The sequence below is a fragment of the Dromiciops gliroides genome, chromosome 5 (genome assembly GCF_019393635.1).
Source record: "Dromiciops gliroides isolate mDroGli1 chromosome 5, mDroGli1.pri, whole genome shotgun sequence".
In the NCBI taxonomy this organism is placed as follows: Eukaryota; Metazoa; Chordata; class Mammalia; order Microbiotheria; family Microbiotheriidae; genus Dromiciops; species Dromiciops gliroides.
This window is the reverse complement of record NC_057865.1, coordinates 186668565-186695969: the sequence shown is the minus strand read 5'-3', so window position 1 is coordinate 186695969 and position 27405 is coordinate 186668565. Positions and strand designations below refer to the sequence as shown.

At 36.3% G+C, this 27405-nt stretch overlaps 1 protein-coding gene across 1 annotated transcript in view; it reads right to left on the bottom strand.

Annotated features, from left to right (window-relative positions):
- EPS8 (epidermal growth factor receptor pathway substrate 8) overlaps positions 1-27405 on the bottom strand; it is a 263798-nt gene that overhangs the window by 93294 nt on the left and 143099 nt on the right. Inside the window, 3 exon segments of the mRNA XM_043969277.1 lie at positions 8828-8882; positions 8884-8902; positions 14839-14926. Of these exon segments, the coding sequence (XP_043825212.1) occupies positions 8828-8882; positions 8884-8902; positions 14839-14897 (133 nt within the window). The 5' untranslated portion in view covers positions 14898-14926.

The following is a 27405-nucleotide window of genomic DNA, read 5'->3' as shown; positions in this document are numbered from 1 at the left end:
AATCAAAAGAACTTTAAAATGAAAAAGTAAGAGGGAAGGAGACAGTATATATGTCTATCCACAATACCAGATTCCAAAACCAGCGGATTCATTGGAAAAGAAATCACAGTAGAGAAGCACAGTTCACCAAACTTAAGAAAGCAGCCAGCATCAAACACATGGTCTCAGAAGTCTTTACACAAATGTGCAAAGTATAATTAAAAAGCAAGATGAACTAACTACAGGCTTTATAGATATGACTGATATTTGGTGGAAAGAACCATGACTAGAAAAGTGCCCTGTTAAGATACATCTTATGGAAAAGAAACAAGAGAGGTGAAAGGATATATACATATGAGGAAATCCAGGCAACAGATGGTAAAGCATAAAGTGCAAAACATTCAGGTGAAAATCAATGGAAACAGAACAAAAGAGATATTGTCAGTTGAGTATATTATAGAACCCAGTTTCTTAAACTACAGGTCACGACCCCATGTGGGGTTGTGTAAATGAATGCTGCGGAGGTCATGAAAAATTTGGCAATAAATGTTCGATTTGTATATCTATTTTGTATAGATATTTGTATATCCATACCTGGGGGTCATGTAAAAGTTTCTCAGGTGAAAAGGAGTCATGAGTGGAAAAAGTTTAAGGAGCCCCATTACAGAATATCTGGGGCTTCCTACCATAGTGTAGGTAATCCCCATTCTCCCTAGATCCACTGTTGTTTTCTCAGCAGCTAATAATTTCTTTACTTGCCTTTGCAAAAATTTCATACTTCAAAAGGTGAAGGAATCAAAGAGGTGAAATGTTCTGGATCAGACATTCATTAACAAGAAGGACTTGGTTGCTGGTGTGGAAATGATGGGAACCTTAGATGAAGGTCATCTTAAAGTTTATGATAAAGAAAAGAAAGCCAGGAATAGTTTGATTTGCATCACAAATTTGGTGACAGCACATTCCAAAGAGTTTGGAGAAAGGGCATCATAGACTAAAATTCTGCTGGGGAAGTCAGCCCAAGAGAGGTAAGAAGCTTTTAATGATGAAATTATGAATATATAAAACAAGTAAACAACAAAAATTGAAGAGGAATAAGAGCAAAGGTAGAAAAAATATTAAGCTATATTGGGGAAAGGAAGAGGATCAACAAAAGACCAATGCTCAGGATGGATAGGATAATGACCACCAATGACAGAGAGAGAAGACGTATCTCTTCAATGACTATTTTACTTTATTTTCTCTGCCAAGAAGAACAATCTTTGCATTGGAAAAGACAGGCCAAAAATTGCTAATAGGGAATTGATGCCCACAAATAAGGAGATTGTAAAAGAGCACCAATTTCCTCTAATGAATTAATTAATGAAAAAGCATTTATTAGGAGCCTACATCCTTTTCTAATGATATATTTCCTGGATGTATTTTATACCATTTGTTCTGTTTTGTTTTTACATGAAAATCAGTATTGGTAATATGCTGAAGCCCACTTAAACCTACTTTTTACAGAGTGGGTGCCTAATGTCTTACGAAATTCAGTTTGAATTTGGGTTTGGTGAAAGTGAGTAGGTTGGGGTATTTTTCACAAGGATGTAAAGTGAATAAGATATCATATGTGAACAACAGGGATAGACTTGGCTCTTCTCAACAGTGCAACGATCCAAAACAGTTTCAAAGAACTCATGATAGAAAATGTTCTCAACATCCAGAAAAAAGAATTAGTGAATTATGAATGCAGATTGAACCATACTGTTACTACTTTTGGACTGTTTTTTTTTTTCCTTCTTTTTTGAGGTTTTTCCCTTGTGCTCTGATTCTTCTTTCACAAGATGACTAATGTAAAAATATGTTTAATTTGATTGTACATATACAACCTATATCAGACTGCTTTCCATCTTGGGGAGGAGGGTAGAAAGAGAGGGTGGGAGAAAAAAATTTCGAACTAAAAATCCTGTAAACTATCCTTATATGTACCTGGAAAATAATAAAATACTCAAAAAATAAGATGTCACACGGAAGAGAAAGTTTGGCACAGTGGAAAGTGACAGGAATACAAATAGAAAAGCAAGATAGTTGTTGCTCTCAAAGAGCTCATCTCCTAACTGAAATCATAAACACAAATGAGGATTCAGCTATCAGGATAAGTAGAAAGCCATGGTCCTTAGATGCAGTGATAAAGTAGATGTCAAGGCCCCAAGGGTCTTTAGGATGAGTTTGTAGGTCAGATAGTTCAGATGAATAATGTCCTATGGCAGTGGTGTCAAACTGAAATAGAAAGAGGGGCCACTAAATTGTACATAAGGATTCCTGTGGGCCACATAATGACTTAGAAAACCACATATTAATATTATCTATGTTTTTTTGTATTTTTTAAGTTGTTAAATATTTCCCAATTACATTTTAATCTGGTTCCAGCCACACTTGAGAGTATGGTGGGTTGCATGTGGTCTGGCAGGCCTCATATTTGACACTTCTGTCCTAGGGTATTAAAATAAAAAGCAGATGTGACTGCTGAGCCACTGAGAAAAATCTTTTGAAAGCTTGAAGAACTGGACATACATAAATATTGTCTCGACAAACTGTATCTATAAACTACAAACATATGAGTTTGACTTTGATTCCTAGAAACATTTTATAATATATAACTAAATTAATAATTAATGAAAGTCAGGAAAAAGAGCCAACTTTTAATGAGAACAACTATCTTGCTTTTCTTTTTGTATTCCTGCCACTTTCCACTGTGCCAATCTTGCTCTTTTTTATACCTCTGAGCCTAATACAGATAGTATTGTTTGAAATCATCCTTTTTTCCCAACCTTATCTCTTCATTTGCTTGATCTTCACCTAATGTCTCATTTACTTAAGCAATAATTCAATTATTTGCCCTTTCTCTCTTCTAGATATTCTACTTCAATCTGTTCTCCTTTATGAGATTCTGACTGATTTATTGCCTTCATTTTCTCAATGATTCTTACAAAGAGGGACTTTAAGAGAAAATAACAATGGCAGCTAGGTGGCGCAGTAGACAAAGTAGGTGAGAAATACCTCAGTTCAAATCTAGCCTCAGACACTAGCTGGGCAAGTCGCTTAACCCTGTTTGCCTCACTTTCCTCATCTATAAAAAAATCTGGAGAAGTAAATGGCAAACCACCCTAGTATCTTTGCCAAGAAACCTCCAAAAAGGGGTTACAGAGAGTCATACACAACTGAAAAGAAATGATTTCCCCTTACAGCATGTAAATATTAAATCATTCTTGCATTCACTCATTCTGCACCTTAACCTCCTTTTTTTTCTTTTCAGTTTTTAATATCTATTTACCTTGTTAATGATCTACAAGAGGGCAATCTGTTGGTCAAAAGCACTGCCCAGCTCTCAAGACTCCCAGGCTCATGCAGGAAAAATAGAAGTGTGATATTACTTTAGCTTCATCTTTTCTTTTATGAAGAAATATACTCAATTTTACAGGATAGAAAATGGAGATGAGCAAGCCAATTTCCCTTGATTTTCAGTATCGTATATTCCAGCAATCTTCTTTCATTTCTCATCCTCATTTATTAATATTATCATTGAAATTGGTATTTTTGATAGTTGAACTGCATTCTGTGAGAGTTTGTCTTTGATGCCAAAGCTCTGGAATGTGGCAACCCTATTTCTGGTTGAGTGAAACTTAAAGTTCCTCTCTTGGGATTATATGTTAATTTGCATTTTGCCCTCCATTTCTAATACTTCAAGGCAATTTTTTGTATGAATTCCTGGATCAATATTAAAATTCTTTTTTTTCATTTCTCCCCACCCAAGAAATAAAAAAATTGTCAAAATATCTTGTTAAACTCTGTCCTCTAGATTAATTGCATTGGTTATAGAACATAAGTTTTTTCCAAGTCTGCTATTTAAAATTTTATCCTGTTCTTTGCTCTCCCATTTCTAAACCTGGGTATTCTACTTGGGTCATTTCTATTCTATGTAGAAGAAGCAGTTTTATTAGGCATTTTAGCCAACTAATTCAAGCTTCTGAGTCTCATGTTCTTTTTTTTTTCCCCTCTCAGTACTTTTAGGGTCCATATTTGTCTATGTCACATAAAACTTTTTATTTCATAATATTATGTTCCTCAACCACCATGAGCTTCTTATGATGTTTGTTCTCTATTCTTTTTTTTGGGGGGGGGGTAAATCAATTGGGATTAAGTAACTTTCCCCTGGGTCACACAACTAGAAGTGTCAAGTGTCTCTGTCCAGATTTGAACTCAGGTCCTCCTGACTCCAGGGCCAGTGCTCTATCCACTGCACCACCGAGTTGCCCCCTCTATTCCTGATATATAGTTGATATTGCTGTTATTTTTGAGTTTTGTACTTTCCTTCCCAAGTTTCTGCTCATATTTTTTGCTCTCATTGTATTTATTTATTGTTATCAGAGTCTCTTTTTTGCTTACTCAGTTCTTCAGTTTCTATGCCAGTTTTTCTGGTATTTTTCCCCTCTCCTGTTTTTTGCTCTTTTACTCACCATGGCACATCTGTTACTGTTTTGAAGAGATGATATGGAGATGAGCAAATGAGCTTAGTCACAACAACCACTGAGCCATCTTGCTAGAATGCCCTATTATATGATGTTTTAAAGCATATTTATTTTCTGAGTTATATTCTGTTTAAGTTAATATCAAAATAGTTTGTGTTCATTTCATGTATGTATGTACATATTTATACACATATAATCTCAGTAGTGTTGGAAAGAGGTTCATGGATAATGTGAGTGGTCAACATGGAATAAAAAAATTAGCCATGTTACATCCCACACAGACATGATTAAAATGTTGCTGGATACATGAACCAATGTGTTTTCAATTAAGAAAACACAATTTCCTCAGTTTCAAATACAAAAAAACCCTAATCTCCAAGAGAAATCTATCATTGAAATATGGAATTTTAAAGGGATTTGGCATTTCCCTATTTTTATCTGACTAATAACCTATTCATACTCAAATAGACAAAAGTTACAAAGCAACCTTTAAATATAATTATTCAAGAGATAATACTTGAATTTTCTTTTTTCCTTAAAACAAAATTAGTTTACAGAACAATCAATCAAGGGTCACTGGAAAAGTATCCCTACTATACCACTTCAATAAATAAATGTTCAGTCTCTTCTAAAAGGAAGGAGAACCAAACATTTCTCTACAGAACCAGTCCACCTTTGGAGAGCATTAATTTTTGAACATCTGATCCAAATTTGCCTTTTTATAACTTCATGCCATTATTCCTAGCCTTGCCATCTGGGTCCAAAAATGTATTTCTTTTTAACATGGCAGCCATTCAACTTCCTGAACAAAGCTGTCCCTCCATCCACACTACTTCCTCTTCTACTAATTTTTCAACTGATCTTCATATGATGTGGACTCAAGGCCCTTCAGCATCCTGGTCCCTCTGCTCTGGACACTCTCCATCTTATTAAGCAAATTTCTTATTCTGTGGTACCCAGAACTAAAGACAGTTCTCTAAAGGTGGTCTAGCCCGGGTAGAGTACAATATGCTTCATATTTTTTTTTGGTATCTCATTAATAAAGCTGGAGGGGCTCTATCATTATGTTTACAAAATTTTAAAGTTACTCATTCTATGTTGTTGAGGGAACCTATATTGAAGATAGATGGATAAAATGTAAAACCAAAGCTTTCATACTGATCAACATATGCCTTTTAAAAGCATAGACATCAAATGCTAAAACAGAGGACAAGGTGAAGTTAAAATTTGTTCATGGGAGCCATTATGTCGAGTTAATTGAAACATACAAGGAATCATAAAGATCATACAGTAAATACACAAGTAGGAATAGAGGTCAATAGTTTTTAATGTAATTAATTATTACCAGAACATTATGCTAGGAATTTTAAATCAATTGCTTTATTATGAGATAATAAAATAAGAAAGACAATTTGAAGCTTAGAAATCCTTTTGTTATACATTACACTTCAGAGATACCTAAGATTGCTCTATAAATGATCCCATCATTTTTGTCTGAATACAAGTATGTACTTAAAAAAAAAAAAACTCGAGTGTGGCATACAAATAATGTTGTCTTTTGAATCTATAATTTTATATATACTTTTTCAAAGATAGCTTATTTCAGAGACAGAGGGAGGCTGTATTTGGACCAGTGTGTTATTTCTCAATTCTCAAAAGCAACAACAACAAAAAGACCTGGCAGAACTGAAGCGATGACAATGTACAATGCCAAGTGGGGAATGTGCTTCTAAATACCACAGGGAAGGACCTTGCCACTTTTTGTGGCTGCTGTCCAGAGCCATCCACATTAAAAATACTCAGTAGTCATGATAGAGGCACCTTGTTAATTGCCAAATTGAAATCAATTTGATTGGACCTTAGCCTGTAAAGCAGTTCCACAGAAGTAAAACCCAAGAGTGGTATCCCTATACTTCAAAATGTATGCTAGTAACAAAGAAGCTGTTGCTTAGTTTTCTTAAAGAACAGTATTTAATATAGTCTTTAAAAGTATATAGTGTTCTTATAAATTTGATTTAGTTCCCTATATATTTTAGAGATGAGGCCTTTATCAGAAGTACTGGCCTCAAAAATTGTTTCTCAGCTTTCTGCTTCCCTTCTAATTTTGGATGCATTGCTTCTGTTTGTACAAAAATTTTTTAATTTAATGTAATCAAAATCATCCATTTTGCATTTTATAATATACTCTATCTCTTGTTTGGTCAAAAACTGTTTTCCTTTCCAAAGATCTGATAGGTAAACTATTCCTTTCTCTCCTAATTTACCTATGGTATCACCTCTTATGTCTAAATCATGCATCCATTTTGACCTTATTTTAGTATAGGTGTAAGATGTGGTCTATGCCTAATTTCTGCCATATTATCTTCCAGTTTTTCCCAGCAGTTTTTGTCAAATATTGAGTTCCTATCCCAGAAGCTGGAGTCTTTGGGTTTATCAAACACTACATTACTAGTGTCATTTACTACTGCATTTCCTGAGCCTAGCCTATTCCATTGATCTACCACCCTATTTTTTTAGCCAGTACCAGATAGTTTTTGATGACTGCTGCTTTATAGTAAAGCTCCAGGTTTTGGTACCGCTAACCCACCTTCCTGTGAATTTTTTTTCATTATTTCCCTGGATCTTCTTGATTTTTTGTTTTTCCAGATGAATTTTGTTATTATTTTTTCTAGCTCTATAAAATAATTTTTTAGGTAGTCTGATTGGTATGGCACTGAATAAGTAAATTAATTTAGGCAGTATTGTCATTTTTACTATATTAGCTCTGCCTATCCATGAGCAATTGATATCTTTCCAATTATTTAGATCTGATTTGATTTGTAGGATATGAACAGGCAGTTTTCTGATGAAGAAACCAAAGCTATCTATTCCCATATGAAAAAATGCTCTAAATCTCTAATGATTAGAGAGATGCAAATAAAAACAACTCTGAGGTACCACCTGACACCTATCAGATTGGCTAAAATGACAAAAAAGGAAAATAATAAATGTTGGAGAAGCTGTGGGAAAATTGGAACATTAATCCATTGTTGGTGGAGCTGTGAACTGATCCAACCACTCTGGAGAGCAATTTGGAATTATGCCCAAAGGGCGATAAGGCGGTGTATACCCTTTGACCCAACAGTACCACTTTTGGGTCTTTTTCCCAAAGAAATCATGGAAAGGGGAAAGGGACCCACATGTACAAAAATATTTATAGCTGCTCTTTACGTGGTGGCAAGGAATTGAAGTTGAGGGGGTTGCCCATCAATTGGGAATGGCTGGACAAGTTTTGGTATATGAATACAATGGAATACTATTGTGCTGTAAGAAATTATGAGCAGGAGGAGTTCAGAGAAACCTGGAGGGTCTTGCGTGAGCTGATGATGAGTGAGATGAGCAGAACCAGAAGAACATTGTACACAGTATCATCAACATTGAGGTGTTGATCTACTGTGATGGACTATATTCTTCTCACCAATGCAATGGCAACAGAAGAGTTCCAAGGAACTTGTGATGGAAGAGGATCTCCAAATCCAAGAAAAAAAAAAAAAAAAGAACTGCAGAGTATAGATGCTGAATGAACCATACTATTTCTTTTGTTTTTGATTCTGTTGTTTTTTTTTCTATTTTGAGGTTTTTCATCATTGCTCTGATTTTTTCTCTTATAACATGACTAATGCAGAAATATGTTTAATGTTATTATGTGTGTGTGTATATATAGATATATATATATATATAACCTATATCAGATTAACTGCTGTCCTGGGGGAGGGGGGAGGGAGGGGAGGGGAGGGAGAAAAAGTATGAAATTGTAAAGCTTGTATAAACAAAAGTTGAGAGAACATCTTTACATGTAACGGAAAAAAAATACTTTATTAATTAGAAAAAAAAAGTATATAGTGGGGGGGGCAGTTAGATGGCGCAGTGGATAAAGCACCGGCCCTGGATTCAGGAGGACCTGAGTTCAAATCCAGCCTCAGACACTTAACACTTACTAGCTGTGTGACCCTGGGCAAGTCACTTAACCCCAATTGCCTCACCAAAAAAAAAAAAGTATATAGCACTGGGAGCAGCTAGATGGTGCAGTGGATAAGCACCAGCCTTGGGTTAAGGACGACCTCAGTTCAAATGTGACCTCAAACAGTTGACACTTACTAGCTATGTGACCCTGGGCCTCATTGCCCCGCAAAAAAAAAAAAATACAATGTACATAGCACTACTAAAAATTCAGATCAAATAGTGTAAGATTGAATTCTAAAATCCATGAAAAAAATCCAAATGTTTAAATAAATATTAAAAATTCATTTCTTAAAAGTTATCCAAGAACAGAAATACTAGACTAAATAAATGAGGCATACCATATAGAGCCTTCGCACTTGTTTTGGAGTTATGATCTCTGTCCATTTGAGGAAATCGTGGGTGATCCATAACCACTGTAATAAACAAAGGCATTGTTTTAGGTTAAAGTCCAGAGCTAGTAGTAATACTAGCTAGTAATACTAGTAATAATACAATTCCAATATTACTTTGTACTTTCAATAGAAAACAGAAATATAGTAGCCTTTTACTAGGTTATGATGAGCAATATTTGTTCCTTTTCCCCCAACCCAGATCATTTACATAATCAAAGGAATTTAACATATATCAAAACTGAGCTTAATCATTAATTAAATGCAGTCCCCAAATTCCAGTCAAAAGAGTGGAAAATTTTTTATATAATTTTAAATATATAGAAGGTTTCTGTAGTCAATGATGTAATCTATGATATAGTTATAATCTGTCTATATAGTTTATTGGATAGATGAATATTTTCAGACATAAAGAGTTAAACGATAATTTCATTCACTAATTTCAAATAATTTTTCCTACAACCATCTTTCTACTATAATACCAAACAGCAAAGTTTGACTTATTTGACTCTCATTTTTTCTTCATTCTGTTATTTTTTGTATATGTTAATGAGATTTTCTAGCTACAGAGAAGCAAAGTATAACTTAAAAACAATATAAGCAACTTGAACCTAGAGAATGATGAAATCATGCTATCAAATACTGTATAAATCAAAATGTGTCATAGAAAGGTAATGAAAAACTCTAACATTTTAAGATAATCTGAAAAGATGGTAAAACAGCCTATAGCTGCCTTAAGTCACCCAGGCCTGGATGAAATAGATTATGGAACCTGAAAAAATTGGGAGGATCACCTGATAGTATTTTTTGAAAAATTATGTCAACAGGAGAAAAGCTATTGGATCCTGATTTAAAAAGTGGGTATATAGTGTATTTCATAATATAAACTAGTGAGCTTGACTGGTTCCTAGCAAAATTCTACAAAGCATTAATAAAGAGATTGATTTTAGGCTATAAGATTGAATGGGATTCTCAAGAAGTCATGTCAAACTAACTTAAAAAAAGCAAATTTACTAGACTGGTTGATATTGAGAAAGTTAGAGAAATAACATAAATGGGATTCAACAAGACAATATGTTTTCTAATAAAATTCTTGTGGATAAGATGGAGAATTGTGGGCTGAATATATAGTATGTGTTTACATATATTTTACATATAAACTACATGTTTACATATAGTATAGTTATCTGGATTTTTAATTGGTTGAGTCACCTGACCAAAAAATGGATTTGTGAATTGATGTTCACCTATTATTCTAATGAGATAAATTACTATTTCTTTCTTATATTAATAACCAATTAATATGAGGGGGGGGGAAGAATCCAGGTTTTTCCTTTTCTATTTCCTCGTTCAAAGTCCAGCCCCTGAAGCGCATTTCTGATCCTGCCAAAGAATTCACCACACCATCTTATCTAGGTAGAATTCTTATACCCACCATTGTTCATTGTTTGGACAGCTAGGTGATGGAGTGGCCCTTAAGATGGGAGAACCTGAGTTCAAATCTCACCTCAGACAGTTAACTAGCTGTGTGACTCTGGCAATCATTCAACCCCAAGTGCCTTTAAAAAAAAACATCCAGAGTGAGCAGTCAGATTTCAGAAAAACCTGGAAAGTCTCAAGTGCACTTGATGCTGAGTGAAGTGATCAGAATCAGAGAGAACATTATACACAATAACAGCAACATTGTGTGATGATCAGCTGTGATAAACCAACCTCCTTCTCAGCAATACAAATGATCTAAGACTCATGATGAAAAATGCTCTCCACATCCAGAAAAAAAGAACCTGTGGCAACTGAATTCAGATGGAACCATACTGTTTCTACTTTTTTGTTGTTTTTTTTTCTTTTTTGAGTTTTCCCTTATGTTTTGATTCTTCTTTCACAACATGACTAATGCAGAAATATGTTTAATGTGATTGCACATGTATAATCTATATCAGCTGCTTTGTCTTGGAGAGGGGGGAGGGAAGTGAGGAAGGGAGAAAAATTTGGAACTCACAATGTTATAAAAAAACAAATGTTGAAAACTATCTTTACATGTAAATGGAAAATAATAAAATAATTTTATGATTTAAAAAAAAATCATGAGGGCAGCTAGGTGGCATAGTGGATAAAGTACCGGCCCTGGATTCAGGATGACCTGAGTTCAAATGTGGCCTCAGACACTTAACACTTACTAGCTGTGTGACCCTAGGCAAGTCACTTAAACCCCAGTTGCCTCACCAAAAAAAGAAAAGAAAAAATCCAGGGTCATTTTCAATCATTCTGATATATATCTTACCACTGTACCCAGATGGCTCTGGAGGGAGAAAGGGAAGTTGTTGACCTTGCACATCCTTCCCTCACTTAAAATCCAATTCAGTGCAAGTCATGACATCACCTCCCAATGTCATGCTCCTCTTTGACAATGAAGGACAAGCAGCAACAACAACTGTTCATTGTTCATTGACTGAGTAAATGCTAGATCCTTTTGTCTAGATGAGGGATTCTTTAATTTTGTCCACTCACAACCCCCTTTCACCAAAGAATTTTTGCATGACCCTTGATATATAAACTAGGTTATACATAACTTTTACTGTTGCCAATTTTTTTTGTAACCCCCACATTCCAGTTACACAAGCCCTATGGGCTCACACCCACAATTTAAGAAGCTAGGATCTAGATCGTCTAGATGATGGGATGGTCTGGGTGTAGAGAGAGTCTCTTTGTCCAAGAATTACATGATACAGCAATCATTCCCCAGCCCCTCATTAGAATAATCCCACCTCTCATTATACTATTCATTCTCTCATTAATTGCTTTTTTTTTTGTTTTTTTGCAAGGCAATGAGGTTTAAGTGAATTGTCCAGGGTCACACAGCTAGTAAGTGTCATGTGTCCTGAAGTCGATTTGAACTCAGGTCTCCTGAATCCAGGGCCAGTTCTGTACCACTGTGCCACCTAGCTGCCCCCTCTCTCATTGTAACCAATCAGAGTTGATTTCTACCTGTTGCAAACACCTACTCTTCCAAGGGTATATGTTTGAGAGGCCTCCATGATTCATCTTTGGTTTATGGAAGGCCAAATTATATCATTTTATTATCTGACAGCCATAATTAATAAAACTGATTATTAATATTCAGAAATTATGTCTCTCAAACTTTTTATATGTCATACTAATAGAATGTCACTGGAAACTTGGCTTCTGGTTAAAAGAATCTGCACATGTAGCACAAACCTTGAAGAGATTGGAGGAATGATGGATAGCAGAATTGGGATTCGAAATACAGAGACAGGAAACTCCAATAAAATATATATTTTTTCAATTTCAAAAGATTATTTCATCAGTATGGATAATCCAATGCGTCCCAAATCCTTTTACTGAGTAGTCTGTTTTCATATGATCTATTGGTTGAAAAAATGTATCAATTGGTGGACAATCTTCTGGTGATGAGCCTTTTATAACTTAGGATATTTAAAAGACATCACTAGCCCTTATTGTGTCTTTCTAATATCAGAACACATTCCTAGACCTTAGTATCTGCTGGTATAGTCTTCAAGGAACAGTGTCACCCTCATATTATAATGAGGCAGGAGTTTATAAACTTATTTTTTTTAATATCTTTGAGAATTATATTTCAATATAAATTGGCTTTCTCTGTGATGCTATGTGTTTCATTTAAAGCATGACAAACAGATGGTTAAAAAGGTTGATATCTCCCCCCCAAAGTTTAAGAATCTCTGCAACAAATTACTTTTAGTAGAGGAAGATGAAATTTAGCATTTTTAAACCTTAGTATAGGGGTTTTAAAAATCTACTTCATAAGTATCAAGTGAGAGAGATATAAAAAATAAATAGGCAAAACCCCCCCCCCCAAAAAAACAGTTCACATGAAAAAGGATTCAATGGGCAACAGATCCAAAGGTTTCAAGTGACTGTCACAGTGGTAAAAAAAAAAAAATGCTACTACATTCTTAGGATAATGAAAACAAGCACAGTATCTAGAACAGGGAGGTTAATACAGTCTTACTTCTCACACCATATCTAAACTATATATGGTTACTTCTGGTTACTTTATTTCACTAAAGCTATTGATATATGTCCAGGGTGGTTGATCAGAATAGTGAGGGGACTCTAAAATATGACCTTAGACAGATCAGCTGATGGAAATAGAGATGTTTAGACTGAGAAAAAAAATGGTTTACTGGGGATAAGACTGTTATATTCAAGTATTAGAAGAATCATCATGTGGAAAATAGAGATATTGTCTTTGGCCCCCAAGAAATGAAACAAAGTGATGCAAAGACTTAGATTTTAGCTTGATAGGAGGAAAAACTTATAATGGATTAGGTGGTCTGAAAAGTATAATAGACTAACTTGGGAAGCTGTGAGCTCCCTACTAATCAATCAAGCATGTGTTAGGTACCTATTACTTGCCAAACACAATGCTAGATGCTAAACTAGGGGTGTAATATGAAGAATGAGATAATCCCTGATGTCAAAGCACTTAGATCTAACTGAAAGCCAAGTACATATAAAAGCAAATTAGAATACAGAGAATATATATAAACAATATACCAAGTATAGAGAATATACAGAATATATATGGAAATATAATATACTATAAAAAGAATATGCAGAATAAAAAATATGATATATAGAAAATATAAAGCATAAGTGTGTACATACATGTATGCACGCATACCACATATTCTTACTGTCAGTCATGTCCAACTCTCCATAACCCCATTTGAGGTTTTCTTGGCAAAGATAATGAAGTATTTTGCCATTTCCTTCTCCAGCTCATTTTACAGATGAGGAAACTGAGACAAACAGGTTTAAGTGACTTGCCCAGGGTCACACAGAGTTAGTCGTCTTAAGACCAGATTTGAACTCAGAAAATGAATTCTTCCTGAGTCCAGGCCTGGTGTTCTATCCACTGTGCCACCTAGCCAATTATATGTGTGTGCGTGTATACACACATATATACTTGTATATACACACATAGACATTAATCACACTCTGTGATGTAGTCAAACTAGCCTTTTCTCTGTTCCTAGCATTTTATGTTCTGTCTCCCTTTCTCTTTATTAGCAGTCTTCCCTACCTGAAATGTACTCTCACTTCATCCTGCCCCTCCTTCATAAAATCCCATGTGGTTTCAATATCAACTTTTCTTAAACTTATAACTATAGTACCCTCCCTTCCAAACTACCTTCTTTTATTGTATTTATACTTAATCTGTGTGTACTAATACATAGACTTAATAGCTATCCTATTGGAATGTAAATGCCTCTCAAGTAAGGGTTGTATTTTTACCCCCAATGGCTAGCACAGAGTAGTAGGTACTTAATAATTACTTACTGATTAACTTATTAATTGATTTATTTGGACATCTCACTCTGACTAGATGCCATAAAGTGGGGGGTTTTTTTGTTTTTTGTTTTGGTGAGGCAATTGGGGTTAAGTGACTTGGCCAGGGTCACACAGCTAGTAATTGTTAAGTGTCTGAGGCCAGATTTGAACTGAGGTCCTCCTGAATCCAGGGCTGGTGCTCTATCTACTGCACCACCCAGCTGCCCCTAGATGCCATAAAGTTTTTTGTTTTTTGTTTGTTTGTTTGTGCGGGGCAATGAGGGTTAAGTGACTTGCCCAGGGTCACACAGCTAGTAAGTGTAAAGTGTTTGAGGCCGCATTTGAACTCAGATACTCCTGAATCCAGGGCCGATGCTTTATCCACTGCTCCACCTAGCTGCCCCGATGCCATAAAGTTTTAAAGATAATTTGTACTAAAAATGAATGTGAATATATATATATATATATATATATATATATATATATATAGACAGAGAGACAGAGAGAGACAGAGAGCGAGCGCTAAGATACCAGACAAAGACAAATAAATTAACTTTGCATTTGAAAATATGAATGAATGCATGACAAACCCCTTTCCCAAAGATTAGTTTAACATTCCAACTTACTTCACTTGAGAAGGGTAACTTCCAAAGCCACTGGGATGGTTGGAAAGATGTCCATTCATCCTGGCCTTCACTCCCTCACAATTATATTCTGTAAGAAAGAAAGAAATGAATTTAATATATTTAACAGAGATAGAGATAAAAAGATAGATCTGAACACTTTGATTCAATGCAAATTGGGATAATGCTGAATTTCAAAAGGAATCATCTAAAATATCAATTTCCATTAAACCAGTAAGTAACAAACTAGCCTTGAATCTCAAAGTACATAAGCATACTTTATCCTGGACAAAATGTTATTTTTTATGGTCTCAAGAAATAGTCATTTTAAAAACCAAAAGAATCTATTTAATTTCAGAAATTACTTTTATGTCTTTTTATTTTTTCAATTATTTAGCATTTTTTCACACATCCCCAAAGTAAACCTGCCCCGAGTACTGGAAAAAATCCTTATAACAAATATGTATAGTCAAGCAAAACAAAGGTCCATATTAGTTCATGTCCAGAAATGTGTGTTACATTCTACATATTTAATCCATCATCTTTATAGCGGGAGGTGGGTTACATTATTCATCATCAGTCCTTTGTGGAATTATGGTCAATAATTGTGTTGATCAGAGTTCCTAAGACTTTCACAATTGTTCATTTTAACAGTGTTGGTGTTAATACTATAAATAATTCTGATTCTGCTCATTTCACTCTTCATCAATTTATACAACTTTTCCTAGGTTTCTCTAAGTGTTTCTTCATTTCTACTGGTACAATAGCATCTCATTATATTCAACTGCCATAATCTGTTCAGGCATTCCCAAACTGACAAGCAACTCCTCAGTTTCCAGTTCTTTGTCATGACAAAAAGTGATGCTACAAGCAATTTTGCACATGTAGAACATTTTCCTCTCTTTTAAAAATCCCTTTGGTGAATAGGCCTAATAATAATATTGCTGGGATACACAGTTTAATAACTTTGGGGGGTACTGTTCCAAATTGATTTCCAAAATAGCTGGAACAGTTCATAGCTCCAGCAACAGTTCATCAATGGGAGTTTTCCCAAAGACCCTCCAAAATTTGTCATTTTCCTTGTCAACTCTGCCAGTCTAATGGGTATGAGTCAGAACCACAATGTTGCTTTAGTTTGTTATAATTTGCATATTAGCGATTTGAAGCTTTTTCATTTAATTTATTTTTAGATGCGGCTATAGACAGCTTACTTTCTTTCCTTCAAACTGTCTGTTAATATGCTTTGACCACTTTTCAATTGAGGAATAGTTCTTATTTCAATAGAGTCATCCTCACGAACATACTGTCATACTTAACCCACTGTAATTGCTTCATGACTGGGTGCTACAAGGTCATCCTAGTTGACCCTTTCTTCTACATCTAGCCCTATCGTTCAAATGTCTGCAAAACAATTTTCCCTCCTAACTCAAACATTTAATTACTGTCTCTATCCTGATGATTCTCAAATCTAGCGTAGTCCTGCCCCAATTTCTCCACTGACCTCCAATCTCAAACTTCCACTGCCTTTAAGTATCTCAATTGGATGTCCAGCAAACATTTAAAATTATCTTTCCCTTTAACCTTCCCCTTCTACCTACCCAATTGCTATAGAGAGCAACACCATTCCTCCCAGTCCTCAGACTCACAAGCTAGGAATCATTCTGTATTCCTCATCTCTCTCACCCCCTCATATCCAATCTGTGCCAAGTCTGTCAATTTCACCTTTACAAAATATTCAAAAAAGCCCCTTCTCTCCTCTGACACAGCCAACACTCTAGTGCAAACCCTCATCACCTCACTCCTGGATTATTGCACTAGTCTGCTGTGGGTCTGCCTGCTTCAAGTCTTTCCCCACTACAGTTTATCTTCCACTTCGCCATTAAAGGTGATCCTTCTTAAAGCACAGTCTGCCCATGTTGCTCCCCTACTCAATAAATTCCAGAGGCTCCCTATGTCTCTAGATCATATAGAAAATGCTCTGTTTGCAATTCAAAGGCCTTCATAACCTAGCTTTCCCCCTCCCATCTTTCTAGCATTTTTACCTTACTCCCCAGCCTATACTCTTCTATCCAGAGACACCGAAACTCCTGGCCATTCCATGAAAAAGAAGCTAATCTCTAGGCTCTGGGAATTTTCTCTAGCTGTCACCCATGTCTGGAAGATTCTCCATCCTCTGCTCTATTGACCTTCCTGATTTCCTTCAAGCCCAACTAAAATCCCACCTTCTAGGGTAGGTAGGTGGCTCAGTGGTTATATACTGCCCTGAAGTCAGGAAGACCTGAGTTCAAATATCATCTCAGACAATTACTACCTGTGTGACCCTGGGCAAGTCAGTTAACCACAACTGCCTGAAATATGTGGTGCCATCTCCAGTAGTTCTAATATACATCTTGCCACTGGACCCAGATGGCTCTGGAGTATAGAGTGAGGCTGGTGACCATGCACAGCCCCCCATCACTGCAATTCAATGCAAGTCATGACATCACCCCCGATGTCATGGTCTCTTTGAGAACAAAAGACACAACAAAATCCCACCTTCTACAGGAAGCTTTCTTTAACCCCTATTAATTCTAATGCCTTCCCTCTGTTAACCACTTCCTGATTTATCCTGTATATAGCTTCCTTTGATATATTTGTTTGCATGTTGTCTCCCCCATTAGATTGTAAACTGGGACTGTCTTTTGTCCCTTTTTGCAAACCCAGTACTTAGCACAATACCTGACAAATAGTAGGCGTTTGATCGTCACTTTTTGATTTATTGAAAACTTTTCAGTGGCTCCACATTAACTACAGTACCAAACTTAAACTTCTATGTCTGACTGAGCATCACATCCTCTATACAACATGGTCCGATCACATTTAATAAATGCCACAATAACCCCAATGCTCTAGTTACGTTGGACTGTTCAGTTCAGGACCTTGGTTCATGGGGTTGCCCTTAACTAAAATGCACTCTTCTTTCCCTACTAAATTGTTATCCATCCTCGAGGCCAAGTTTGAATCTTGACTCTTCCATAAAAGCTTCTCTAATATTGAAGTGTCCTGGGATGGACTGACTTAGAGGAAAAGAACCTCGCTTTGTTATTTACTATTGGCATGGATACTGGTCAAGTTACAGTCTACTCTTTTATACTAGATGACCAACTGAGATCCCCTTTCACTTTTGAAATCCTACAATCAATCTCCTCTTGAATTCACAAGTTATCTGGGTACAGGAGGATACTCTAAAGTAATATTGATCCTAAAGCCACTTCTCAAGCTATATATCCCTCATTAGGAAGTTTTGGTCAGACAATGTCTGTAGAGCACCCTTTCATTAATTTTCCTCACGAGACCCCTAGTTAATTGCAAGGTAGTCCCATCTGGATGCCACATTTCAGGAAGACACTGACTAGCCTAGAATGCTTCCAGAAAAATAAGAAACTAGATGGTGAGAGAACTTAAAACTATGTTGTATCAGTATAAGTTAAAAGAATTGAATGGATATCTAACAGATGCCTGAATAATTGGGGGCATCTAAACTGAACTCTCCATTCATCACCTCAAAACAGCAAGAATAAAGTAAAACAAAGGGTGGAAGAAAAGAAATCCACATGAAAAAACTAGTAGAGAAAAAGAGTAATAAATAACTACTGTGGGTCAAATTTCAAGATTGTGAAGAAGGAAAGGACACTCCTGGCTTTATAATTATTATTTAATCTTCCCAAATGATCTTGTCCCTACTTTTAAATAAATGCATAAATGAAAATTATACTACACATAATTAACAGATTAATGTTGTCTATGTTTTAGATGGTGTTTATGAATACTAGAAACTGCCTTATTTCTTCCATCCTTTCCTTGAGGCATACTTAAGCACTGGTGCTAACTATTCGGTAGCTAGGAAAAGTGGTATCACACAACGAAATGGGGTTTAAAATTCAGAAGAATGCTATTAAGTTTGTGTCTCTGCCATTAATTAATTATGTAATCCTGAGCAAATCACTTAATCTCCGTCCATCAATTTCCTAATCTGTAAAACGATGATGTTAGTAATCCTGACAATAAAAGCTCATGTTCACATAAGGCTTTAAAGTTTATAAAGCACTTTTCAAACTCTTATGAGAATCACATGGAATAATATGGCAAATAACAATAACATAGCAAATGTTTAAAAATTGTAATGTGGGGGCAGCTAGGTGGCACAGTGGATAAAGCACCAGCCCTAGATTCAGGAGGACCTGAGTTCAAATCTGGCCTTAGACACCACTTGACACTTACTAGCTGTGTGACCCTGAGCAAGTCACTTAACCTTCATTGCCCTGCCCCCCCCCCAAATTGTAATGCATGCAAGTCTGTCTCATAGGTTATCACTGAATCAGAGAACTGGAAGTGGTAATGCAGCCTGTACTTATGGACCACCAGTAAACAGAACCCAGGACCTTTTAAAACCATTCAGTCCACTCTGGGACATCTCTAATTTTTAGGAAGTATTTCCTTTTTTTGTGGTTGTTCATTTGTTTTAGTCATGTTCAATTCTTAATGATGCCATTAGCATCTTCTTGGCAAAGATACTGAAGCGGTTTATCATTTCCTTCTCCAGCTTATTTTACAGATGAGGAAACTAAGGCAAATAGATTTAAATGACTTCCCCAGGGTCCCAAAAACAGTAAGTATCTGAGGCTGGATTTGAACTCAGGTTCTCCTGACTCCAGGCCCACACTTTATCCACTGTGTCACTTAGGTGCCCAAAAAAGGTTTGATGAGGGCAGACAACAGTAGGACTATTGTTGTTGGGAGTGGTGTGGGTGTTGTGGTGTGGTTGTGGTTGTTGAGTTGTGATGGACTCTTCATGACCCCATTTGGGGTTTTCTTGGCAAAGATACTGATATGGTTTGCCATTTCCTTCTCCATCTCATTTTACAGATGAGGAAACTGAGGTAAACAGGGTCAAGTGACTTGCTCAAGGTCACATAAACAGTAAGTATTCTGAGGCAATATTTGAAGTCGGATCTTCCTGACTTTAGGCCTGGTGCTCTATCCTTTGTGCCTATATCAAGCTTAACTCTTTCTCTCTCCATCTTCCCTTTTGTAAAGTTTTCAAGTCCCCTGACTTCTTTTTTGTACATAATCTAGCTTATCTATATCCTTTCTAAAACTTGGCACATAGTAATAACTATAGTGTTTAAATGGCATCTAGCCAGACACCATATTGTTTTAAATGTTTCCTAGAATATCATTTGCTTTTTTTCTTGTTGTTATGTTACTCTATTGACACACAATCTATAATTCACTAAAGAACTCAAGCTTTTATCACAACAGACTTTCAATCTATTCTTATGATTTCCTGAATTCTTGAACCCAAATGTAGAACTCTAATCCCTATTAAACTTATTTTTATTTGACTTGGCCTGTGAAGATCTTTTTTTGGATGGTCATTTTTCCATCTTACATGTTAGCAATGATTCTCAACCTTGGGATTAAAGATTGAGAACTGGAAGGAACCTGAATCCAACCCCTTATTTTACCCATGAGGAAACAATCTAGAGGTTGTATGACTTGATCAGTGTCAAATCAGTAACATCCAAGCCAGAAATTAAACCTCACTAACTCCTCCTGACTCCATATTGAGCACATTACCCATTATATGCTACACTTAATCATTGACATCAACAGGTTTGACAAATAGGCTTTCTATGGTTTCATCCAGATAACTGATAAAAATGTGAAACAGCCTAGGTCCAAGAATAGGGGAATTCCTACTCTTTCTAAACTGACATTCATCTCCTAATAATCGCAAGTTGGGGTTTATTCATTGAACCTTTTACAATTTCAGTGAAATTGTATTATCATCAACCCAGATGCTGCCTGGTCCATATGGACAGCATGACAGACTTTGGCAAATGCTTTGTTGAAATCTTAGCATACTATGTCAACAAAATTCCACTCATCAACTCTCCTTTCATTTTTCTTTTTTTTTTTTTTTAGGTCAGGCAATTAGGGTTAAGTGACTTGCCCAGGGTCACACAGCTAGTAAGTATTAAGTGTCTGAGGTCAGATTTGAACTCAGGTACTCCTGACTCCAGGGCCAGTGCGTATCCACTACGCCACCTAGCTGCCACTTTCATTTCTTTTTTAAGAGAGTCATTTTTCCATTTCAGTATGCCTGACTCTTTGTGACTCCCATTTGGAGTTTTCTTTACAAAGATACTGAAGTGGTTTGCCATTTCCTTCTCCAGCTCATTTTACACATGAGGAAACTGAGGCAAAGTTGGTTAAGTGACTTGCCCAGAGTGACCCAGCTAGTGTCTGAGGTGGGATTTGAACTTAAGTCTACCTTACTCCTGGTTGAATTCTCTATTCATTACACCCCCCCACTCTTCAACATTTGTCTTATTCCAATTCTTTGTGCATATGCTGTATGCGCAATTGAAAATATTATATATTTTTGCTAAAATACATCTACATTAAATAATCTTCATTTTCAACAGATCAAAAGGATATTTAAAATTTCAGAAGGAAGACAGTTAATCTATAATCATATGAAAGAATGTTCCAATTAATAAACAAATGGAAATTATTACAAATCTGAGGTTTCAGCTCACCTAGAAAATTGACAAAGATATTAAAAAATAGAACCAGTCAATTTAAAGAGTAGCTGAGAGAATTCTGGCACCATAATACATTGTTAGTGGAACTTTATTTGTCCAACTATTCTGTAAAACACTTTGGAATTATTTGAGAAAAGTCACTATTTTGAATCAACTATTCAGTTAGTAGGTATTTGCTATGAGGAAATCAATGACAAAAAGAAATGCCCAATGTACAGTTTTTAAAAATACCAACTACTTTGTGGTAACCAAAAGACTGGAAAAGAAATAGAGCTTATCCTAATAGATGGTGTGAGATGTAGGACTATGCCTAGTTTCTGCCAGATAACTTGCCAGTTTTCCCAACAACTGTCCTTTCCTTTCCTTCCTTCCTGTGAGCTATTGCCCAAACAACTGGGATCTGGGATTTTTGGACTGGCCAAACCCTAGGTTACTGTGTTCATTTTCTTCAGCAGGCAGTATATTTAATTTATTCTATTGACCAACCTTTCTATTTCTTACCCAGTTCCAAACTGTTTGCATAATTATAGCTTGGTAGTATAGTTTGAGATCTGGTACTGCTAAGTACCCTTTCATTTTTCCCATTGATTCCCTTGATTTTCTTGAGCTTTTATTCCTTCAGGTGACTGTTATTATGATTTTTTTCTACCTATATGAAGTTATTCTTTGATAATTTGATTGGTAAAGCACTGAATAAGTAAATTAATTTAGGTAGTATTAACTTTCAGGATTTCTATTTTGGTTTTTAATTTGCTGTTTTTCTAGGCCTTTTTTTAGGTGCATGTCAAATTCATTAATCTGTTCTCTCTTTTTGAACAGCGTTTAGAGATATAAAATTTCTCTTAGGTACTGCTTTGACTGCATCCCCCAAATTTTGGTATGTGATCTCATTGTTATCATTATCTTTAATGAAATTATTGATTGTTTATAAGCCTGGTTCTTTAATCCCCTTATTCTTTAGGATTAGATCTTTAAGTTTCCAATGAATTTTTGTTTGTTTGTTTGTTTTTTAGTGAGGCAATTGGGGTTAAGTGACTTGCCTAGGGTCACACAGCTAGTTAGTATTAAATGCCTGAGGCCGGATTTGAACTCAGGTACTCCTGACTCCAGGGCCGGTGCTCTAACCACTGCGCCATCTAGCTGCCCCTCCAATGAATTTTTTAAACTCAGCCTTTAAGAGGGCCTTTTTAATGTAATTTTTAATTGCATTATGGTACAAAAGGGTGCATTGAATAGTTCTACTTTTCTGCATTTGTCTGTGAAGTTTTTATGTCCTAATATATGGTCAATTTTTGTGAAGGGGCCATGACAGCTGAGAAATAGAAATATTCCTTTCCCTTCACATTCATTATTTTCCAGAGGTATCTTATATCTAACTTTTTAAAAAATTACATTTCTCTGTTTAAATTAATTTTAATTTATTTTATTATTAGACTTATCTAGGTCTATAGGGGTGAACTTAGGTACTCCACTATTATAGTTTTACTGGGTTTTTTTTCTCCTCTTAATCATTTAATTTTTAAGAATTTAGATGCTATGCCATTTGGGTCACATATGAGCAGTACTGATATTAAGTCATTATCTTGTACCTTTTTTTTTTTTCAGGGCAATGGGGGTTAAGTGACTTGCCCAGGGTCACACAGCTAGTAAGTGTCAAGTGTCTGAGGCCTGATTTGAACTCAGGTACTCCTGAATCCAGGGTCGATGCCTTATCCACTGTGCCACCTCGCTGCTCAATTAAAAGAAATAGGAAAACTTTGATTGTCATTTTTGCTTTGCTTTGTCTGAGATCAAGATAGCAACCTCTGTCTTCTCTACTTTAGTAGAAGCATAATAGATTCTGCTCTAACCTCTTATTTTAATGCTATATGTAACTTTCCATTTCAATTATGTTTCTCACAAGCAACATATTGTTAAAGTCTGGTTTCTCATTCATTCTGCTATCTGCTTCCATTTTTTGGATGAGTTCATACCATTCATATTCACAGCTACAAACCTGTCTAATCATAGTCACTCCTCTCGACCCCTGGACCTGGGGTCTCTTTCTTTACAGTGTTTTTTTTCTCTGAAGTATCTCAGTTCCTTTTCCATCCCTGGGTAATAGATTATTCCCAGTTCTGTTGCTGATGCCACTGAACTGAAGTTCTGGCCAGCCTCTACCATAATATCCACAGCCCTCTCTGTATGTCTTCCTAAGCTGACTAAAGCTGGAAAAATGACTCACTGTGACTTTTTCTTAGAGGCTTTCCAAATCATAATTCAGCTTGGCTCATTTTTCAAGTTGTTAGAGAGAAGGTATAGAGGACAGTCAGGCAAAAATGTTGATTCTCACTTTGCAATCTTGACTCTAGCACCGGCCCTGGATTCAAGAGGACCTGAGTTCAAATCCAGTCTCAGACACTTAACACTTACTAGCTATGTGACCCTGGGCAAGTCACTTAACCCCAACTGCCTCACCAAAAAGCAAACAAACAAAACAAAACAAAAAAATCTTGACTCTAGCCTCATTTCCTGGACATCTTGATGTGAAACAAAGATCTGTGATACAACAGTCTGCACCCCCAAAACATACACACACAATTAATGGATTCCTTTCTTATTCTGCAGTGCTTTTAAATTTCAGGTAATCAAAATTCATTCATTCATTTGTTCAACAAGCATTTATTAAGCATCTACTATGAACTAGCAACTGTGGTAAAATATGAAAGTTTTTAACAGTCGGTTAGGATAACTGAAAGACGCCAGTTTTTCAAGGACCACCCTTTTGGGGAGGAGATGAACAGTCCGCCTGCTGCGCATGTCAGACTGCCTGCCGGGTACAGTCCGCCTGCTGCGCATGTCAGACTGCCTGCCGGGTACAGTCCGCCTGCTGCGCATGTCAGACTGCCTGCCGGGTTTTTTGACTTCCGGGGTGGAGAGAAGGAGAGTAGGCCTTTTGCCTGCTTGGCGGGACTCCTGACGGCGCGGCACAGACTCTCTCTCCAAAGGTGGCCTTTTTCGGTTTGGTGAGTTTTTATAAGGAATATAGACTAAGCTTAGACTTAAGACGATTTGTATTGTGTTTCTACTTTCCTATCCTTCTAATCAACATCACCTTGTGACTATCATAACTATAAATAAAAAGGTCTATCTAGAAAACCAAAAGCTGCTTCCATTTACTAGTTTGGGAGATAAATTAAGGGAAAGGTTAAGTAGGGGAGATTTATGATCTAATATCCAATTTTAAATCTCACACAACAGTACTGGGTTCTAGGGATAGAGAGACAAAAATTAAAGTCTCTTACCTCAAGGAGCTTATTAGGGATATGACCTTAAGCAGTCACCTAACCTGAGTTTAAGATTCATCTGTAAAATGAGAATAATGCTTATACTATTTACCTCATAGGTTTATTGTGATGATAGTTATTTATAACCTTAAAAGTTCTCTATAAATTTAAGTGTTAGTACTACTACCACTTTTGCTGCTTGTGCAGTGATGCCAGAAGATAACAATAGCAATGAGGACAATGGTGTACAAGTTTTGGAGCATGAGCCTGACAGTCAGTCTATGATTACTGATATGAACCTATAGAGGGCCACGACTAAGAAGCTTGCCAGCAGCTAATGATTTCCTTGGCCACAGCAATACATGAAATATCTCCTAAAGAACAGAGAGCATGCTATGCTCTCAGCTCAATTCAATAAGCATTTCTCCAATGCCTACTTGGAGCAAGTTGGGAACCAAGGATTTAAGGATGAAAATGAAATACTCCTTGACCTCATGAAGCTTACATTCTACTGGGAAGATATGACATCTGGTTCTGCAATACTCAGGAGTGTTGTGGGCTGCAGGCTGGACACCTGTGATGTATGTGAGTATATGAATGTAAAATGAATAGGAAAAAAGTAGGTTGGGGGCAGATGATAAAGGGTTTTAAGTGCCAAAAGCATTTGTTGTTCACCCTGGATCAGGGGTCCTTAACTTATGGTTCACAAACTAAGTTTAGTTTTTAAAATATATATTCTGATAACAGTATTCAATATAACTGGTTTCCTTTGCAATCTTACGTATTTTATTTTATGCATAAAAACCCTATTTTTATGAGATTTTCATAGGCTTTCAGACAAAGAGCTCCATGAAACACAACAAACAACAACCAAAAAAATATTAAAAACCCATCTTAGATTCTTTAGGGAACCACTGAAGATTTTTAAACAGAGGAAAAACATGCTTAGTCCTGCCTACTAAGAAGATAATTTTAGTAGCTGAATCCAGCATAAATAACTAAGGCCAAGGAGTTCAAGTGTTTTACTCACAATAACCCTGTTAGGGCAATATCAGGCAAGAGAGTGTGAACTCTCCTTGGAAAGAAATAATTATGATGATGTCAGAAGCCAGCTTTCAATGGGTTTAGGAGAAGAAATGGAAGCACCAAATGTACACACCTTTTCAAGGAGATTAGCTGAAAAGGGAAGTAGAGGTGCAGAACATTAATTAGTGGGGATGGTAATAAAAGAAGGGGTGAGCTCGGTGAAGCAGAGAAGGAGCCAATACATAAGGAGAGATTTAAGATAAGAGGAAAAGTGGCCATAAAAGTTCAGACAATGTATTGGAAAAGATGCAAAGGGATGTATTAAGAGTTTATGTAGGGGCAGCTAGATGGCACAGTGGATAGAGCACCGGCCCTGGAGTCAGGAGTACCTGAGTTCAAATCTGGCCTCAGACACTTAATACTTACTAGCTGTGTGACCTTGGGCAAGTCACTTAACCCCAACTGCCTCACTAAAAAATAAAAAAATTTTAAAAAAGAGTTTATGTAGAGAATGCCTGCTATCCCTCCCACTTGTGTCCTTTGTTCAATAACACCCTTCACCTCCCCCAACAAAAAGTTAAAAAAAAAATATGTGTAGAGTGGTTAGCCTTGGAATAGAAAAGGGCTATATCTTCAGCTAAGACAGAAGTGAAAGAAAAGATAGTGATGGGAAGGTGTCTGACTGATGAGATATGAGAATAGGAGAAAGAACTCTGAATGGTCTCAACTTTTTGAGTTAAGGTAAAGTATTCAGCTGAAAAGGTGGAGGAAAAAGTTGTTCTGATAAGCTTAAGGAGAGACAAAAAAAAAGTTGTGGAGATCGGGATAGCAAACTGATTAGGGGGAGTAGAAGGATTGTCTTGTCATAGTGAAGAAAGAATTGAGATTAGATGATATAAATTTATATCAGACCCAATGAGCATGATTTCATGGCTTTTTCTAGCTCTATTCAACAGCATATGAATAGAAACAAAGGAGGGAGATGGTGGATGTAATCTAGGTTGGGGGTTTAGCAAGATGTGATTGGTGACAGGGCAGGTAGGTGGCACAGTGGATGGAGCACTGATTCACCAAGAGGTTAAAACAAGGAAGGGAGGAGAGTATACAAAGTTCTGGGGTGATGGCTTTAGAAAGAACCGAGTGTTAGAAGGCAAGGAATTCATGGAGAGGACAGACAACAGAGTTGTCAGGGTTCTAAGACAGAGGGAAAGAAAAAACACTAAAAGATTATAATCAGATAAAGAAATTTCAGAGTTAATGAATATGGAAATGGGAAAATTGTGGCTGATCATAAAACTAAGAATATGATCATCTCTGTGTATAGCCGATGATGAAGAGGAATAAGTCAGGAGGCATTATATTGGGGAACTAGAAAGTTAGGATATTTGAAGGAGTATGAATGTGTAAGTTGGAGTTTGAAGACAGGAATTAGGATATGTTGGGCAGGCACTGAACTCATGGAGGAAGGAAAAAGAATGTTCTGGGGGTCCACAGTTATTATTGACTAAGATCTGGATTGGGTGATGAATTTGGACATCATGAACTAAGATTTTGATGAGTGATGGTTGTAGAAGAAAGCCTAGAAGTGGCAATGGTGAGTGAAGTATGTTCCAACTCCCTTATTGTGACCAGTGAGTTAAGTGACATAAAAGGAAACAATGGTAAGCAGGAGGCTACCAGGTCTCAAT